This window comes from Capra hircus, chromosome 1, assembly GCF_001704415.2.
Source record: "Capra hircus breed San Clemente chromosome 1, ASM170441v1, whole genome shotgun sequence".
In the NCBI taxonomy this organism is placed as follows: Eukaryota; Metazoa; Chordata; class Mammalia; order Artiodactyla; family Bovidae; genus Capra; species Capra hircus.
Window position 1 is genome coordinate 82,663,501 of NC_030808.1, and position 18,376 is coordinate 82,681,876.

Genomic DNA, 18,376 nt, shown 5'->3' on the forward strand with positions numbered 1-18,376 from the left:
CCTCAACACCTACCCTAAAGAAAGTAAAGTCACTCAGTCGTGTCTGACTCTTTGCGACCTCATAGACTGTAGCCTAACAATCTCCTGAGTCCATGGGATTTTCCAGGCAAGAATACTGGAGTGGGTTGCCATTGCCTTCTCCAGGAGATCTTCCCAAACCAGGGATTGAACCTGGGTCTCCCGCATTGTAGGCAGACGCTTTACTGTCTGAACCACCAGGGAAGTCTCAATATTTACCCTACCCCCCTACCAATTTAGAGTAAATAATAATGATAATAATAATAGTAGTAGTAATAATAATAGCTACCATTTATTGAGCACCTATTCTACTGTGTGCCAGGCACTGTGCTAGGCACTTTTCGTACAATATCTAATTTAAATCCTCACAACAACCCTGTGAGGTAGGTATTATTATCATTTTACATATGAGAAAACTGAGGCTCAGAGAGATTAAATAACTCTCTTATCACACAACCAAAAAGTAGTAGAGTTGGGATTCAAACCCAGAGTAACCTGACTCCAAATCCCAAGCTCCTGTGAACTAGAGTAGAGGCAGAGGGGAGAGGAAGGACCAAATTCAAGAAAACTTGGATTGGAATGGATATGATATACTGACTAGTAAAATATGGGAAGGAATTTAAGCCCATAAATGTTTCTAGCTGGTGAGCCTATTAACAGTGATGAATGTAACCAGGATTGGAATTCAGGAGGAACATACTTGGCGGTACGGAGGGAAAGAGTTGAGTCTATCTGGACATGTCCAAGGAGATATCCAGCAGGTGATAAAAATACCGATCTAAAGATAAAGGGCAGTTAGGGATGGAGATATATATTGGGGAATCACCAGCATATCAATGGCAGTTGACATCAGGATGGATGATTCTATTTTGGAAGTAAATAGAGAGGAAAGAGAAGTGGACCAATGATGGAATACAGGGACCCTTAAGGCATGAGCAATAGTGGAAGAATCCTCAAGAGAGTCAGAGATGGTGAAACCAGAGGAGGAAGAGAAGTACAGGAGGCAGCCCCATAGTAGTGGCTAGAGGCAACCATGGTCTGGGCTGGGAGCAAACCTAGAGCTCCCAGAAGGAAGACAAGACTGAGTTACACTTCTAACACAGCCCTTAGGCACCCCCCCCCCACCGACCCCAGGAATATGTGTTAAATGAATGAATGCCAAAATACCCCTACCCTAGTTTACACCAAAACTTGGGAGCTTAGGACTTCATCTTACTCTTGACACCCCAGGTCTAAAAATATGGAAGCCTAGGTGAGCCAGAATTTATAGAAGAGGCTCATAGAGAAAGCTGTGATTTGTTTAAATGGGAGAATACGATTAAGGAAAAAAAATCACCCCACAAAACCTGGTACTCTATCTGAAATCCCAGAAGTCCTCCTGCCCAACCTTGCTCTGAGTTATGATGACTGTGAAAACACTGTTAGTTGCCTGGGGTATCTTGTGCTGAGTCCAGCTTATGGGCTTTATTCAGATAGGAAGATGATGGGCACATGTGTGGGAGGTGTGAGGGCTATGAAGAGAGAAAAGTCAGGGGACCAGCCCCACAATCTGAGAAGAGGACTGGGAGAGAGGGTCCAGCCCTCTGGTCAGGGACCAGCCCTGAGGCTTAAGTGAACTTGCATAGGCACGTGTGTGTGTGAGAGAGAAAGAAAGAGAGACAGACAGACAGGGAGAAAAAGGGAGAGAGGGAATGAGAGAGCAGAGAACTCTGGGGAAAGGGGAACAGAGGCTCTCGTAGGTGGGTGAGAGGCTGGGGTGATTCTCAGAAGTCTAGTGACTTGACATGTTTGTTGAAGTGTGGGTATGGGGGCTGAATATCCTTGGAAAGCCCTGAGGGGCTGCTGAAGCAAGGTTCCTGGTCTCCTCAGAGGCTGGGCCTCCTCTCGCTGGGGACTCACAGAAAGTCAAACAGCCCGAAATTCTTGGCTGCTCCAGGCCCAGGAAAAATTGGGAGAGGAAAAAAGAAAAGAAAAGAAATGTTTCAGCCCAGAGGTGAGATGAGCCTGCTGATTAGCAGGGTTAGGGGTCTGAAGGAACCAGCACATGGGGCAGGCATGGGGTGGGTGTAGGTTTGGGTGCAGAGCAGAGATGTTCCCTGGGATCTGCTAGCAGCTCAAGCAACTGAGGGGGCCCTCTGGGCTTCTGCTAAGGTTGCGTGCAGGCAGGGTTAGTATGCATGATTACTGGAGGGGACTGCAGCTCTAGGGTGCAGGGCTGAGGCAGTAGGTGGGGACAGTTAGGAGGAGGGGCAGATGAAGCAAGTCTTTTTTGGTGTCAGTATTAAGGGAAAAAGTCAAGAATCATGCATGCAAGATTAATAGAGGGATGATGCCGCTAAATGAATGGTGAAAAGGAACTGGGAGAGGGGAGGCAGGGATGACGGGTATGCAGGTCTTCAAGGGCACTTCTGGGGTCAATTCTTGAAATATGTGTGTACGGGGTTGGGGGAAGGTAAGGAGCAGCACTAGCCATTTGGGTCCCAGGGACATGAACGATCCTGGGAAGTCCTGCGCAGCAGTTAGTGGGCAGAGGGACAAGCTGGGGCCGGTGGCAGGTTAAGGGCTGCATTGCCAATCAGTGGGTGCACCCCACCCTCGCTGCACCCAGCGAGCAGTTAGCGCGCCTGGATTTAGTTCCATTTATTTCCCTTTCAGGTACCAGACAAAATAAAAAAGACGGACGGAGAGAGGAACGCAGCCAGCCTGGGGCGGGGTAGGATGGTAGTGGGGGAGGGGCCCTGCTCACATCACATCCACAAAGAACTCACTGGGGTTTCCCATGGCCATGCGGAAGGACTGTCTGCTGGCGGTCAGTTCGGGGGGCACGGAGGCCAGGTCGCGGCCCGGAGGGGCTCCCGGGGGCCCCATGGCCGCGGGCGGTGGGGGCATCATCAACATGGGGGGCCCGTAGAGAGGGGGCACCCCAGGGGGGCCGTAGCTTGGGTGCGTGTGATGGCTGCGCAGGCTGCTGGCCAGCGAGTGGTGGCTGCGGTGGCTATGCTCGCTGGCGGCAGGACCCGAGCGCTCGCTGGGCGCCCGCTCCCGCGGCCCCCGCAGGCTGCTGCGGGTCGTGTGGTCCGATTCGCTGCCACTGCCGCCCGACTTCGAGTCCCCGGCCTTAGGGTCCTTCTCCTTCCGCCGGTCGCTGCCACTACGATTAGAGCCACTGCTCCGGCTGCCTGCAGGGGACAGGCAGGGACGGGGTGGGAGACACTCAGAGCTTGTGGAGGAAGCCTGGGGCTCGCCCGTGGCCCTCTCCTCATTACCTTCACTGTGCTGACTGCTGGCACTGCCCCCGCCATAGCTGTACCCCAGCTCTGGGAAGCCTGGGTGCGGATTGTAGGGGTGTGGAGGCGGCGGGTACTGGTAAGGGAAAGCCATGGGCCAAGGGGCGGCCCCTGGGTGCGGCAGAGGGGCCAGCGTGTCCTGGTCGGAGGCGCCGCTGGAACCGTCGTGATCGTGGAGGGAGAGGTTGGCCATGTCTGTGGAGGGAAGCCGAGGACGCATGAGCCGGGTCTGTCCCATGCCTCCGCACCCTTAATCAGCAGAGAGATCCCCAGCCTAGGTCAGGTGGATGTGCTTGGGAAGACAGCGACAGCAGTGGCTGCCAGAATGGGAAGAGGGATAGGCCAGAGATTGCTCACTCCTTCAGACCCCCTCTGCCACCCTCCAGAGGTGGTAGGAAGGGAGACCCTGCAGAGACAGGCCCAGAGAAAACCGTCCCTTGGAAGGTCCCGAGTCACCACTTCAGATGGTCAGATGCCCAGTTTCTCCTGCTTCCTCAGTGGGCTGGAAGAAGGGGCAAAATTCTTATTTGGCAATTTTCTCCTCAGTTCGCTTAGAGGGTAAACAGTAGGGAGCGGAGTATGGGAGGCTGAAATACCAGATAGCCACCAGGTGTTGCACACCTGCCCTTCATCAGGCACAATACGAAGCACTTCATCTCATGCAAGTGTTATCACAACCCTATGAGGAAGGTATGTTTAGTCACATTTTTTTTTTCCAGATGAGGACAGTGAAGTCCAGAGAGGTTAAATGACCAGCCAGAAGAGGTCAACCCGAACTGTAGAAGCTCAGAATTGCTAACTTTACCTTTCCAGATGAGGGCATTAGTAAGAAGAAAGGAGTAGTTTGGGGAAATTTAGGTGAAATTTTGCCCTCCTCACTCACTTAGGACTAAGATCACACCCCATCTGTACCAGGTTCCAGAGCTCTGAGAGCTGCAGTTGCCCTAGGGGCCAGTTGTTGGATCCAGGCTGAGCCCTTTGATCCCAGCCCTTAAGGGAGCTGACCCAAACTTATATGGGAGGAGGAGTCAGGAGAGGGAGCTGAGGCAGCCGATGAAGTCTACCAGCCAAACCATCCATGGTCAAGGCCAGAAGCTAGCATGAGTGGTGGTGGTCATAGGAAGCAGGCAGCTGACTTGGTGACTACTTCAGCCACTAGGCTGTCATCCTATGGGCAGTGACTGTGTGCTCCTGGGCTACCCAAGTCCCCAGCTCTTCCCTTTGAGCTTGCAATATTCCCAACTGAGTAGACCTCGGCCAGTACAAAGGAAAAGGCCTGTTCTGCCAGCATCTCCCTGAGCTCGGCTTCTGGTGACTTGGTCCATGGGTAGAAGACCAGAATGCCCTTGGGATGGACAGTATCTCACAGTATCTCTGAGCAAAAGCCACACCTATCCTGAGAAGCTTTATGTGCCTCTGAAGGTTTGGGGCCAGGGCTGCCTTCTCCTAAATAATGATAATAATAATTATATTTGATTGAGTCTAAGGAGTCACTGATTATAAGATGCACTCCAATTTCAGATATTGAAATGTGAAAAAATGTTCTTCTTAGAATCAATTAAATACGATAAATGGGTAAGCTTTTTCTTTTAGAGCAATTACTGTGGGCCAAACATGGCGCTAAAAGCATTATATACATTAAGCTTATATCATTCTCAAAACAAACCTATAAGATAGGTTTTACTATTAACTCCCATCTTACAGATCAAGAAATTGAGGCACTGAGAGGGTATGTCACTTACTCATGTTCACTCAGTAAGGGTGGAGCTAAAATCTGAACTCAGAACTGTCTAATTCCAAAGCCTTATGCATCTATTATTCCTCCTCCATGGGGCCATGCTGGAGCTGCTGAGGCCCAGGGACACTCCCCTCCATGCAGGTACTTGTACTCCACAAGAACAGCCTTTCTAGTGCCTTGCACCTAAGCTGAAGCAGAGGCAGAACTGGCTTCTGAGGCTGGGCTTCAGCTCCCAATCCTGAGCCTTGCTGTCCTGTTTTGAGGACTCCCTTCTCTAAGGGCTGTCTACTGGCTCTGGAGAATGGGGCTTCCCTGCAGACTTCTGCTTAAGAACCCTCACTGGCTTTGTATTGTCTCACGATCAAGTCCAGATCCCTTGATACAGCTTGCAGAATCCTCTACAGGCTGGCCCTGTCACAGATTTTCCAGCTTCAGTGTGAGGCATAGCTTCAGGGGAGCTGAAGGCATAGCTTCTGAGGAGGCTGGGGACTTGAGGCCTCTGGCCAGCTCGTTTCTGTCTTAGTGGAATCTGCTGTGAGGGTGAGCAGGAATCAAGGCTAGGAACTCTGACTGGCCTTGTTGGGGCAATGTTTCTGCAGCACTGTATACCTAGGACAGCCCTGATGTGATGGGAAGAACAAAGGCTCTGGAGCCAGAAAGACCTAGACTCAAGGTCTCGCTTCTCTGCTTCCAGCTGTGAAACCTGGAGTAGACTACTTAACTTATATAAGTCTCAGTTTCCTCATCTGAAAACAGAATCATCTCCTCAAGGGCTTTAGGGAGGTTGTGAGGATTGAGTGAGAGTGAGATGATGCTTTAGAAACAACCAGCATGGTGCCAGGCACAGAGCAGGCACTCAAAAAACGCCAGCCCCAAGGGGGCTGGGCAGGGAAGTGAAGAAGAACTGGTGCGGGCTCTGCCTAAGAACTGGTCTGGGCTCTGCCTCTACCACACAGAACTGTCAGGTCTTGAGGCTCCCCCAGCTCTACTGCCCCCTAATCTGGGTTCCCTAGAGTCTGCTGCCACATCCACCCAGGCCACTCCCACTTTCAACCAGGAGACGGGGCAAGGAGGCTGGGGAGGCACGTACTGCCACAGAGGTCGCCGAAGATGTAGTAACACTGCTCGGAGAAGGTGATCTTGTTGACAGTGTGGCGGATGAAGCCGGCTTTCAGCAGGTTGCTGGCATACTTGCGGGCCTCTCGCCGGTCAGTGAAGCCTTCCACATTGTGGTACAGCCAGTCCACCACATCCGAGCCTGAGGGCAAGGCTGCCACTTGATTGGGAGGCCCACCAGACCTGGGCTCTTCTGACCTCATAGGAGCCATGAGGCTGGTGCTGATTCCAACTCCAAGGGGTGGCCCAAGGGAGTTCTTGGGTCCTGGCCTGCCCCGCCCCACCACTTTCCACCCCATCCTTCATCCCACCATGGGGCCCTCTCACCGATGAAAGCGTTGGGGATGGTAATCTTGAGCCACATTCGGTCACGGACCTCTAGCCCGGATTCAGGGGAGGCCATGGCTTTTACTATGGCAGCCATGTCACTGTGGATGGACAGGTGGAAGTCGTCTAGGCCTGGGGGTGGGAGGTAGAATGGTGAGGCAGAAAGGGGCTATGGAGTCAAGTACACAGGAGTTTGCATTCCAGCTCTACTGCCTAATAACATGGACCAATGTCAGGCAAATTACCAACATTTGGGACACTCAGTTTCCCCTTCTGTAAAAATAGGGACTTTAATATCTATTTTACAAGGATATTTGAAGAGAGAATTAAATAATATAAATGAAGGTGCTTAGCCCAGTGTACAATGTATGCTGTGATAATAGAAAGGCAGTCATTTACTGAGCGCTTACTTTATGCCACACACTGTGCTTGATGTTTTACTTGTATCCTCTCATTAAACCCTAGAAGCCTGGTAAAGTGCATATCATCAGTCCCATTTTACAAGAGGAAACTGAGGCTTACTGGGTGCTCAGTACAGGTTCAGAAGCAAACGGTTTGGTGAGGGTCAGTGTCCACTGAGGGAAACTGCAGAGTGAGGTGGCTGGAACAGACCGACTCTCCTCTCCAGCTCCCTCGGATGCTCAAGCAAGAGTCTCCAGGTGGGCCTTCAGCAGTCCCTTCCAGCTGGTCCTATGTGCTGGACCCAGGGGTCAGGGTTGGACACTCACGCTCTGTGTCAGGGATGGAGCTGGTGATGGAGGAGCTGGTGGAGGTGATGGTGCTCAGGGAGGGGCTCATGCCGTAGGCAGGGAAGGTGCCGGTCATGGCTGCAGTGTGGGAGACCCAGGCTGCGGGGTCAATGGGTCGGATGGGCTCACCTGCGGGGAGGATGAGGAGTCAGGGACTACCTGCCCTGCCCACTGCCTGGCCCAGTAGGGTAGGTGTGAGGTTCAGGGTAACACAGAAGGAAGGAGAGACCGGGCTCACATATGCTAAGCACCAGCTTTAGGGCCCAGTCTCCCATCCACTTACTCCTGGGCAGTGTGAAGCACCCACGTGGACTTGGGTCCCAGCACTTGGCTACAGTCAAGGTGATGGGCCTGAAAGCAAGGGTGTCCCTAGTGAGGGCAGGATGTGTGGAGGCCAAACCAAGCCCCTTCCCTGTTAGTCAGAAATACCTGCCCTCTCCTTCCCAATGCCATCCATACCCTGGTTTGTGTACAATTTCCCGAAGTACTCGGACCGCGTCATCGTTACTCATGTTCTCAAAGTTGATCTCGTTTACCTGGGAAAAAGGACCAGGAGTGGAATACGCAGCTGTGTTGGGGAGATGGTAGGGAAGCTAAGTTTGGTGGGCTAGGGGGTCTTCCCCATACCAAGAAGCAGGATACAGAGGGTGTGGACATTTCCCCGTCTCCATCCATACCACCACCCAGGGTGGGCAATGGTACCTGTAACAGCATGTCTCCTGGCTCAATGCGTCCATCAGCAGCCACGGCCCCACCCTTCATGATGGAGCCGATGTAGATGCCTCCATCACCACGCTCGTTGCTTTGGCCCACAATGGAGATGCCCAAGAAGTTATACTTTTCTACAGGGAGTAATAAGAACTTGAGACAGGAACGTTCCTACCCAGATTCTCTCTTCATTAGAAAAGGGTAGAAAGGGACAAGAACTAACATTTATTGAACTTGAATCAGGCACTGTATTCTGCATACTCAAACATACTTTCACTTAATCCTTGTTGGCTACGAGGTAGGAACTCAATCCTGTTTTACAGAGAAGACAAATGAGGTGCAGAGAATTTGAGCCATGAAGTGGCAGAGTTAGGGTTCAAACTCAGATTTAAATTCCAAAGTTGGGGCTCTTTTCACTACATCCTGCTACCTCCTAAAGAAGAACACCTAGGGCAGAAATCAGAGACCAAGAATGTAAGGGATGGAAATTGGAAAGTGGGGAAGCATCAGAATCAGTTTAGGAAGCCTTCCTGGGTGCCATTCTCTGCTTCCATAGTGCTTATCTCTGTCATAGCTCTGATCATGAGATACTGAATGGATCAGTGTATGTAGCAGTTTATGCTTATGAAAGAGAGCTCCTTGAGGGAAGGGAACATATCGTGTATCTCTCTGCACTCCCGGTGTGGCACGTAGCAGGTGCTGGAAAGTGTCATTTCACGAGACTCACCCATGTTGAGAGTGACGGTGATGATGTTGAGCGACATGGTGGAGTCCGTGATGCTGCTGAAGGATGAAGACTGGAATAGACAGAGGCCCTGAGCAGCAGGCAGGGGTGGCAGGAACTCACTGCTCCCACCGAGCTCTCCCTCAAGGCTAGCCCTCAGCACCACCTCCCCTCTAGGATGCTTTACCCTGACCCAAGGGGAAGGATCGAAGGAAGCACAAACTCTCGTCTTGCTGGGGGCAGGGGGGCTCCATCTGCTCCACCCACCCCAGCGTCTTGGCCCCATACCCGCTCAATCCGGGAAACCTTCTGCTTCCGCCGCCGTCGCTTGTGTCTTCTCATCAGGCGTGAGGCGCTGCTCTGCTCTGTGGAGCTGCTGAACCTGTGGGGCCCACAGTCGTTCCCCACCAGGCTGGCCCAGCCCTATCCCAAAGAGGCATCGCAGGGCCCGGGTCCCCACCACAAAGCCCACATCCTGCCCAGAGGCCCAGCATCCTCAGGGGTCAGGGCTCCTACGGGTCACTTGTCCCACAGTACCCAGGAAACCAAAGCCCCACCTGCTGGTGGAATCATCCTCATCTGAATCAAAGAAGCTGGTGGTCTCCAACTCGCTGCTCATCAGGGTGGAGGAGCTGTCATAACCCCCTGGCTCTCGTCGCCGCTCCCCCTTGGCAGTTCCATTCAGCCGGGTTGCTGCAGGGGATGGAGGCAGCTGGGCTCACAGTGCTTGATGAAGGAGAGAGGGAGGCAAGGACGAGCCAGGGGCTGTACTGGGGCCAGGCCTATCCAGAGCTCAGGAAGGAAGGCAGAGAGTTGGGTAGCTGGGTGGAAGGGGCAGGGAGAGATGCTGGGGGTGGGGAAGGTGTGGGTTCAGGGAGGACGCACTGTGCTCTGGGCCATCCCTCCGGCGTGGCCGCTCTCGCTGGGCGGACACCAAGGAGTCTGTCTCTGTGTCATTGTCCAGGTTCTCCTGGCTGCCCCCACCAGCGTGAGGGCTGTAGGGAAGAGAGGACTCGGTGGGGGAGGGCGCAGGCTGGGGGCCCCCTCCCCCAGCCAAGCTAAGCTGAGGCAGCCCTCCCCCTAGGGGCTCTCCCTACCCTCCGGTCACACTCACTGGAAGGATGGGGGCCGGGAGTCGCCGATGCCTCCTGTGCGCTCCATGGGCGGTGGCAGTTCTGCTGGGCTGTCAGCACAGAAGGGCGCTGGTTCTGGGTGTGAGCCTTCAGCCGACACCAGCTGATGGGGAGAAGATGCTTGGGTACTGGGGCACAGAGGCCCCAGGGAAAAGGGGCTAGCTGGCTTCTGGCAGGGCATGAAGACTTGGGGAGAATGAAGCAGGGGCCATGGGGGGAGAAGAGACGGGACTGTGCAAGGTCAGCTGAGACGATGAGGAGGCTGAAAGGCATGGGCTGGCGAAATGGAATGGGAGCGGAGAACAAGGGTCAGAAGTCCAAGGTGGAGGTCGGCACGTGACAGAAGGAAACCTGGCCAGTGCCACAAAGGACAGAGGAGACGCTTTTTGTCTCCAGTGTGTACTTCTGTCCCTTTCCCCACTTCCCACCACTCTCACTTTTCACCAAGGCTATAACATGATCTGGAGTGAGAGAGTTCAGTTAGAAAACTCAAGGAAGATTCAGATACTGAAGAACCAAACCACGGTCTCAGCAATGCCTTTCCTCCATCCAGCTCACTGCAGGAATGCAGGTGGAGAGAGGGTTGAGGCGAGCTCCTTACCCAGGACACCACCCGGCCATTGAAGCAGGGCAGCTTGGCATTGTCATCCGAGATCTCCTCCTTCACCACTCTGCAGGGAAAGGAGGGCGTCAGACTGAGCTTTCCGGGGTGGGAAATACAACCCCAACTCTCAGGGGCTCCTCTACCCTGAACTGGGAATCAAACCACCAGCATAAGCCTGTTCAAATGGGAGTGGGGGCGGTAACCCAGGAACAGATCTTTATCACCACCAGAAGGACACCAGCCATGCCCGGGCCAGCTGCCTTCCTGGGGCATTCTCCTGGCCATCGAGTGACTGCAAATTACACCTGATAAATCACTGTCCCCATTGAGCGCAGTCACCCCTAGAATCTCAAGAGCGGTACTCATCCCCCAACATGGCTCTCCTGTGCTAGATTTTATCTTTCCCTCTGAACCTAAACTAGGAAAAAACACACCCTTATCACTGTCCTCTTCTCAGCTGGGAATCCTGACATTCTTCTGGGAGGTGTGGATGAGGAATTGAAGGAAATTAGAAAAGAGAAGGGGAGAAGGCATTTACCAAACATCCCCCACTGCCACTATGACACTGGTAACAACTCCCTTCATTTACTGAGCATGTACTATGGGTCAAGCACTGAGCTAAGCAGTTTACTAGTATTACTTCATTTAATATTCTCAGCAATGCTGTAAAATAGATACAGATGGGGAAGCCAAGGCTCAGCAGCTTCAGAAATTCACCTACAGTCACACAATTAATAAATGAAGAGCTAGAATTTGAATCCTGGTCAGCCTGATTCCAAAGCTTTTATTCTTACCTATTATACCATCTTATCCCCCTACAGTTAGAATGTATAATCTTCACATCAGCCTCACTGTATAGACAATATGATCTTGATTTTATTAATAAGGAAATAGAATCAGAAACTTATTCAAGGTTACAAGAGCTAGATGTCAGGGCTGGAATTCCACTCTAAGCTCATCTGACTCCAAAGCCTATATTCTTCCCAGGGTATTTCACATTATTTCCCATACAGTGATGGAGGTGATGTGGGTCTGTGTGGAGGGTGGGGTTGTGGGAGACAGTGATGCGGGGTATAGGTGAGGCAGGTAGCATACAGTCTCAGGTGTGCAGTTTGGCCTGGTGCATCAGTGAGGCAAGAAGTCAGATTATAACTATAGTTTGGGGCCAGGAAAGGGAACAGAAAAGCTTGACACCCCCCTCCCCTCCACCCCCTGCCAGACTGCATCAGACATCTCAGGAGCTCAGAACTAGAAAGCTGTGATCCAGGGCAAGAGGAGGACATGTGCCTGGAGCTCCAAGCAGAGAGGGAAGACAGGAAGGAGGCTGGGAAGCCCAGTCCTCCCGCGTTCTTAAAGCAGCTCCTGCCCAGAGCTAGGGACGTGCTTGGCTCCTAGTGATGCTCACATTCCTGGACTCACAGCCAAGTTCAAAGGCTGAGCATACCCTCCTCCCTCCCATTCAGCTCTGACTCCTCAACCCCACAGCGACCCCAAGAAAGCAGCTCAAATCATCCTGCGTAGGCGCACCACAGAAAGCCTGGAGACAGAACAGACTAGAAAACAGAGACACAGACATAGCTCAGACCCACTAGCCAGCCTGATCACAGGGGACCCCAAGCTTGTAGCTCCCATGGGAATTGGGGCTCAAATTGAAAGGAGGTATGTAGGCCATGGGGCAAGGACTATGACCTTCTCTGGAGAGGGTCTCAGCACCCCTGTGGTGGGAAACTGCTGTTGGGTCCCCACCACCCCCTCCCCCTGGAGGCCCCACCACACAGCTCCACACTACAGATGTTTCCTCTCTTTGTGGGGGTCACCGACAGGTCACCAAGGCTCTGCTGACTCACAATGATCAGCTGATCTTCAGCAGCCTTGAGGGACTTCAGACAGGCCTCCCCCTCCCACCATGGAGCTGAATGGCTCAGGGTTCCACAGCACTTATACACTCACAAACACATACATACCAAGTGGAATCAGACAAATCTGGGTTCAAATTCCAATTCTGCCACTTATTAGCCCTCCTCTCTTAGAGAATTTTCTTAACTTTTCCAAGCCTTTTCTCATCCTGGTAAGTGAGATTTGTAAATGCCTGACATAGGCCAGACATACACTAAAACCTAGTTATTAACTTTGTCAATTTTTTGCAGGATCCATACTCTCTTTCTAACTAGGTGTAAGTTTCTAAGGGCAGGGACCAAACAAATCTGCTTATCACTCATTGTTCAATCAAGTAAAAAGCCTTTGCTGAGAGCCCAGTGGGCTTTAAGTTTTGTGCTCGCCATTGCATGGTGCTCAAAAAGCATCAGCCCTGGAGCCTACCCTATTCTTGGAGGAACTGACCAATGCACACAGTTCATGTGCGTATGCTGCAATGGAAGCGATCGGAGCTGTAAGGGCAGCAGATGTGTTTCCCGGACAGACATCTGCTGAGTATTACTGAGTGTAGGCTCCTGGCTACGACCAGGGTAGGTGTAAGGATAAACAGGAATAAGTGCCATAACTTTCAAAAGTACAACCAAGAAGAAAGAATTTGGACCTGGAGAAGATCAGGGAAGAGAAGTACCCCAGGTAGAAGGCCCAGAGCCAGGCCAATGTGGGATGTGGCACCGGGAGCAACACGCTTAGCAGCCCGTGCTGTTCCTCCCACAGCTCATGGCCCCTCTAGTAGCTTGTTCTCCCATCCACCATCTCCTCAGTGCTGAAAATGTTTAATGTTTATTTCTATATCTCAAATAATTTAAGAGGACCGGGCCTACCCTGAGCTTGACAAATATTTCTGGAGACCAGATGGGGGTTGGGAGTCCTCAGACCTTGCACACCAGAACCTGGTGAGTGAGCCTGGAGAGCTGGAGGAGACAGCAGCCTTCCCTCCCTGACCCACTTCCCCATCTGTCAGCAGGGGTCACAGGGCCCTGCCTGACCCCTTACCATGGGGCTAGGATAGGGGGCAGCCCTGTCACCTCCACAGCTTGCCAAGGCTCAGCATCTCCCTCAGAGAGGATGTATTTGTTAAGTGATGGTGATAATAATACCTACAGTTGTGTGATTAATGCCTTGACTTTGGAGCCAGGTTCCTAATAAGCTCTGCCACTTACTAGCTGTGTGACCTTGGATAAGGAAGTTACTGAAGTTTTCTGTGCTCTAGTTTCCTCATCTATAAACTGAAGATATTACTACCTGTTCCACAGGACTGTTAAGAGGATCTGAATGAGTAAAGATTTGAAAGTCATTTAGATCAGTGTCTGCACACTATAAGCACCATAAAAAGAGTTTAATAAATGAAATATAGATATATACATTCATCAGCTATTAGTTATCTGTGACAAGATAGCCCTACCAGGTCTCCTTATCATTAATCCTTCTGGGGATAAACAAGATCAATCTCCTCTACTTCATTTTTACCATTGTTCTCAACACTGCTAAAATGGCCTACTCTAATATTTTACAAAAGATGGTTCAAGTGCAAGTACCACTAATGAATGCAAGATGGTTTCAGGAGTATCTGAATGAATGTTTAACTCAAGAGTTAAATATTTTTAAACATAGTTTAGAAAGAAATATAAATAGAAAATCAGACCTGTGGTTCCATATTATTGATTGGGTCAAACTAAGAGTGAGTGGACTGACAGTGGACTCAAAGATATTAAGTCAACAGTGAGTAGCTGTAAATGGGGGCCCTCTATGACTTCAGTTAGGCCTGGCTTGACAGCAGCCTGAGGACAGTGGGAGGTGGCCCACAGAGGTCTAGGTTTAGGAGGTGGGGGCGCTCGGCCTAGTGGATTCTGGGATGAATAGAGGGTAGAGACACAGGCCTAACCTAGTCCCTTAAGGCACTTGGCCCCAGGCTGGCCCCACTGGACTCCAGCTGATTTTCCCCTATCCCATACCCTGAGGCAGTATCTTGGTCTCTTCTAACTCCACTCTTCCCTTACCAGACCAAGGCATCTCCCCAAGTCCCCCCACCACTCCCACCCCTTGCAGATGGATCCTTCTTCACCATCTTCCAATCGGGGGTGTCTATCTCTGGACTGAAGCCAGGCAATCATTACTACACCAGGAGTACTCCACCCAAAGGCAGGAACAGCAACAATCAAAGACAGTTAGAAGCTGAATAGTACTTCCCACCTTATAAAGCACTTTCACACATATGAGCTCATGGGATCATCAAACCCTGAGTTCCAGGGGGAAAGGTGACACGAAAACATGCCAGGCAGAAGACAGAGAAGGTGCTAGCATCCCAGAGCCAGGAGGGCTAGGGGCCTTGGAGAGAAGCCAGAGTGATGAACACCAGGGAGAAGAATGTCTCCCCTTACTCAGATCTGGGCCTCGGCTCTGAAGAGCACTGTAGGCCTCAGGCTACGGCTGGAGAGGCAGCCTTTAGGCCTGTAGGGCCCAGGAAGGCCTTCCCCGCAGGCCTTCAGGCCCAGTGCCCAGTTACTGCGGGGCAGGCTAATGTGAGGGCCTCCCCCTCCCCAGTCCCCTGGGAGTTGGAGGGGAGGATGAGGGGATCAGCCAGGCTCCCCCTCCCAGGCCAGCTGCTACAGAACCTTCCTTCTCCAACATTCCATCCCCTCTTAAAGGGGAAGTCACTGCTTCCAAACTCCGCCTGTCCAAAGCCCAGCAGCTGGGGGAAGAAGACTCTGCCAGTGGGGGAGGATGAACACCAAGAGACCCTTCCTAGCCCTCTCATTCAGGCTCCGAGGCCTTTTCCAAGGTCTCCTCCTTGGCCACCATCTGGAGGAAAGAGGCCTCTGTTCTGCGAGGGAATCTGCACCTGGGCTAGCAGGGACTCCTCCACCGGGGTGAGGCGCCCTGCTCCCTGACAACATCCCGAATGGCCCACAGGGGACAGAGGAGACAGCTAAGTAAACATCAGAGCTGCAGCCTTAGTTTAAGCCTGAGCAACCCTCAGCCAATTCAAGGTCCCACAGCATAGCCCCTAGATGCTCCATATTCCAAATATGGCTCGGAGTTGTGGAGCTGAAAAGATGGAGAAGGCGAAGGCCGAGTGCCAAACACCCTGAGTCTCTGCTAGAAAGGTGGCTCCGTTGGCAGGAGGGCTGGGGACTGCACTCTGGAATGGGTATGGGGGGTGTGTCTGTCTGTGTGGGCCGCTGGTTTCTGAGGAGGTGAGGGAGCTTGACTGAGCTGGAACTGACTGCTCTTAGGGAGTTGAACGTCCCCTTTAAACCAGGGGGCCAGGGTCCCAAACAAGAGGGGAAAGGGGAGCCCCTAGAGGGGCTGAAAGTCCAGCCTCTGAAAAAGCCAACGGGGGCCGAATGGCCGCGTGGCCCCTAGAATCCAGAGTAGGGCTAGAAGCCAGCGTTGCAAGGCGTGGGGGGTGGGGGTGGGGTGGCGTCCGAACTGGTCGAGTGGGCCCCTAGAAGCGGAGTGGCCGGGGTCCCCTGGAGGCGAGGCGGAGCCATCCTCACCCGAAATCGTCGTCCATAGACTTGAAGAAGAACTTATAGCTGGGTCGTTGCAGAACGCCCTTAAAGTCCGCCAAGGTGACGCGCTCGGCGGGCAGGGGCAGCTTCACCAGGTACGGCGTCTCCTGCCCGTCCAGGTGGTAGATGATCTTGGTCTCGCCCATGGCTCCGGCCTCGGGCCCGGCGGCCCCCGCGCTGCCTGCTCGGGAGGCCGGGCCGGGCCTCTCGGGCGGCGGCGGCGGCAGCGGCGCTCGGCGCGGCCCAGCGGCTCAGCCCAGCTCCGCGGCCGGCCGCGGCGCCAGCTCCCTTGTTCTCCAGCCGCTCCCGGGTCCCAGCGCCGCCTGCCGCGGTCGCGGCCGCCGCTTCCGCTCCCCACTCTCCCGGCTCGGCTGACTTCGGCGACTCTTCCGGTGGCCGCGGCCCTCCCGGCGCTGGGCCGCGGCCCGGTCCACTCCCCGCCCCCGACCCCGGCGCGCCCCGCCCCGGCGCGGCCCCGCCCCCGGCCGCCGCCGAGCCGCTCTGGCCTCGCGGCAGATGGCCTGGCTCTCCGCCGGACTCGCGGACACCCCGCCCACCCACCAGGCGGTGCTCGGCTCCTGCGCTCTGGTCCCAGGGCCGGGGGGAGCGTGGCGGCGGTCGCCTACGCCCCCAGGGGCTGGTTGGATAGATCTCTCCAGGATGGCCGGGTTCCCGGACTTTTCAAGGCTCTGGCTCTGGACCCAAGGGGATCGGCTGCTCCTCTGCAGCTGGGGAGGCATTAATGTAGGGGTTGCTTTGCTTCCCAGAGAAGGGGTTCTGACCAAGTATCTCTGGAGGATACAGCCTCATCGACCTGGCCTTTTAGGGTCTGCTGAGAAGCATAGCTGCTCTCATTGAGTGTACCTGACAACTGCTTAAGGACAGAACAAGATCGAGTTCTGATTCCTTCTTGTAACCTCAGTACCTAAGTGTGAAGTAGTGATTTAATAAATGGACTGAATGCAGAATGAGCTTAAGTATGAAGATGCCTGCCTGACTGGGACATGAAGTCTCAAGCCAGGGCTAAGTATAATCGTTTCTAACAGATCTCCTCATGCCTAAGCTTTAGGTAACTTGTTTAATACTGAGTGCCTACTATGTGCAAGGCATACTGCATGAAAGAGCAAAACAAGGCCGATAAGGCTGTTCTTAGGCTCTTCACTCATTTGGAAGGAGGCACAGTGTTCAGTTGCTCAGTGGTGTCTAACTTTTTGTAACCCCATGGACTGTAGCAACATACAGGCTTGTAAATAAATAAGTTCAGAGTGACAAATGCTATGAAAAAGAGTAAAACAGAGTGATGTGATAGTAACAGGGGAAAGAGTAATATGGGAAGTCAGAGAAGGGCTCTTCCATTTGCCTGAAGACCTAGAACTAGTGAGGAAGCATCTATAAGGTCTGGTCTTGAAGGAAGAGCATTCTAGGCAGAGGTACAGACAAGTATAAGGGCTAAGGCAAGAATAAACTTGCCAATTTTGAAGAACAAAAAGAAGGTCATTGTGACTACAATGATGGTGGTAGATGAGTGTCAGGTAGGCTAGGACCAGACCACATAGGTCCTTTTAGGCCACAGTAACAAGTGTGGGCTCCTCCCACTCCATTTTGTATATTGTTGCCAAATAAGCATTTCAAGATTAAGGACCTTTCAGATACCTCTTCAGCTTAGAAACCTCTCCACATTTTGCAGTACTTTCCAAATATCCATAGCATGATATTCAAAGCTCTGCATAATCTAACCTCTACCTACCTCTACAGCCTTTTTTTCATTGTATCCTGTCTATAAAGTTTTGACTTAAATCTGTTCAACCTACTTGTTAGCCCCTGCTCATGCACTGAATATATTTTCATTTCACACCTTCCCTTTAAATTTTTATCAAACTAATATGCATGCATAGACAAATATCAAGAAAATGTTTAACAGCAATCCTGTTTCATTTCCCTCCTCACCCCGACCCGTGTACATTTTTTAAGCTCATATTACTTCTTGATTTATACATTGTGTAAGTCTTTCAAAATTTTTATTTATTTATGGCTGTGCTGTCTTCCATGGCTGTGCACAGGCTTTCTCTAGTTGAGACGCATGGGCTCAGTAGTTGTGACGCTTGGGCTTAGTTGCTCCAAGGCGTATGGGATCTTCCTGGGCCCAAGACTGAATCCATGTCCCCTGCATTGGCAGGTGGATTCTTAACCCCTGGACCACCAGGGAAGCCCTGATTTATGCATTCTAGACATTGTTTATTGATTTCCAATTTTGATGGATTTACCTTTTCTCTACCTCCCCTAACTTCTTAGGATTTTGGTACTTAGTATTGACATTTTGACTATGTTTCCAACTTTTCTTTCTGGCATTAATCATTGCCTTGCTCTTGCGTTTGCTTTTTTATATAGTGTACTTATCATTAAGTCTTTCCACATAATCTAATAGCTTCTCAATTCATATTTTACTAATTCAGTTAAATGTACTAGATAACCCATTGGCTTTCTTTTCTGGACCCTTCCATTCCATTGCTCTGGTCTGCACTGCT

At 52.1% G+C, this 18,376-nt stretch overlaps 1 protein-coding gene across 2 annotated transcripts; it reads right to left on the reverse strand.

Annotated features, from left to right (window-relative positions):
- DVL3 (dishevelled segment polarity protein 3) lies at positions 289–16,254 on the reverse strand. 2 transcript variants are annotated; one of them, XM_018047311.1, is made up of 16 exons: positions 15,837–16,202; positions 10,402–10,471; positions 9,782–9,903; positions 9,553–9,662; positions 9,225–9,360; positions 8,956–9,049; positions 8,671–8,740; positions 7,938–8,077; positions 7,695–7,771; positions 7,519–7,586; positions 7,215–7,364; positions 6,487–6,618; positions 6,134–6,301; positions 3,285–3,500; positions 2,787–3,197; positions 289–1,945 (listed from the first exon to the last, which is right to left on the reverse strand). In XM_018047311.1, exons 1-16 carry the CDS (start codon positions 15,995–15,997, stop codon positions 1,914–1,916), a joined length of 2,157 nt encoding a protein of 718 aa, XP_017902800.1. In that variant the 5' UTR covers positions 15,998–16,202; the 3' UTR covers positions 289–1,913. The 2 variants fall into 2 exon arrangements, with proteins under 2 accessions (XP_017902800.1, XP_017902809.1); XM_018047320.1 differs by having other exon boundaries at positions 289–3,197; positions 15,837–16,254.

What these genes read in the sequence shown, in the direction of transcription:
- DVL3 (XM_018047311.1), bottom strand. Translation starts at nt 15,997, where the DNA reads ATGGGCGAGACCAAGATCATCTACCACCTGGACGGGCAGGAGACGCCG. An exon ending in ATGGCCGGGTGGTGTCCTGG is followed by an intron (nt 9,904 to 10,401) that starts GTAAGGAGCTCG and finishes TCTCCCCATCAG; the next exon opens with CTGGTGTCGGCTGAAGGCTC. An exon ending in CATCCCCAACGCTTTCATCG is followed by an intron (nt 6,302 to 6,486) that starts GTGAGAGGGCCC and finishes CCTTGCCCTCAG; the next exon opens with GCTCGGATGTGGTGGACTGG.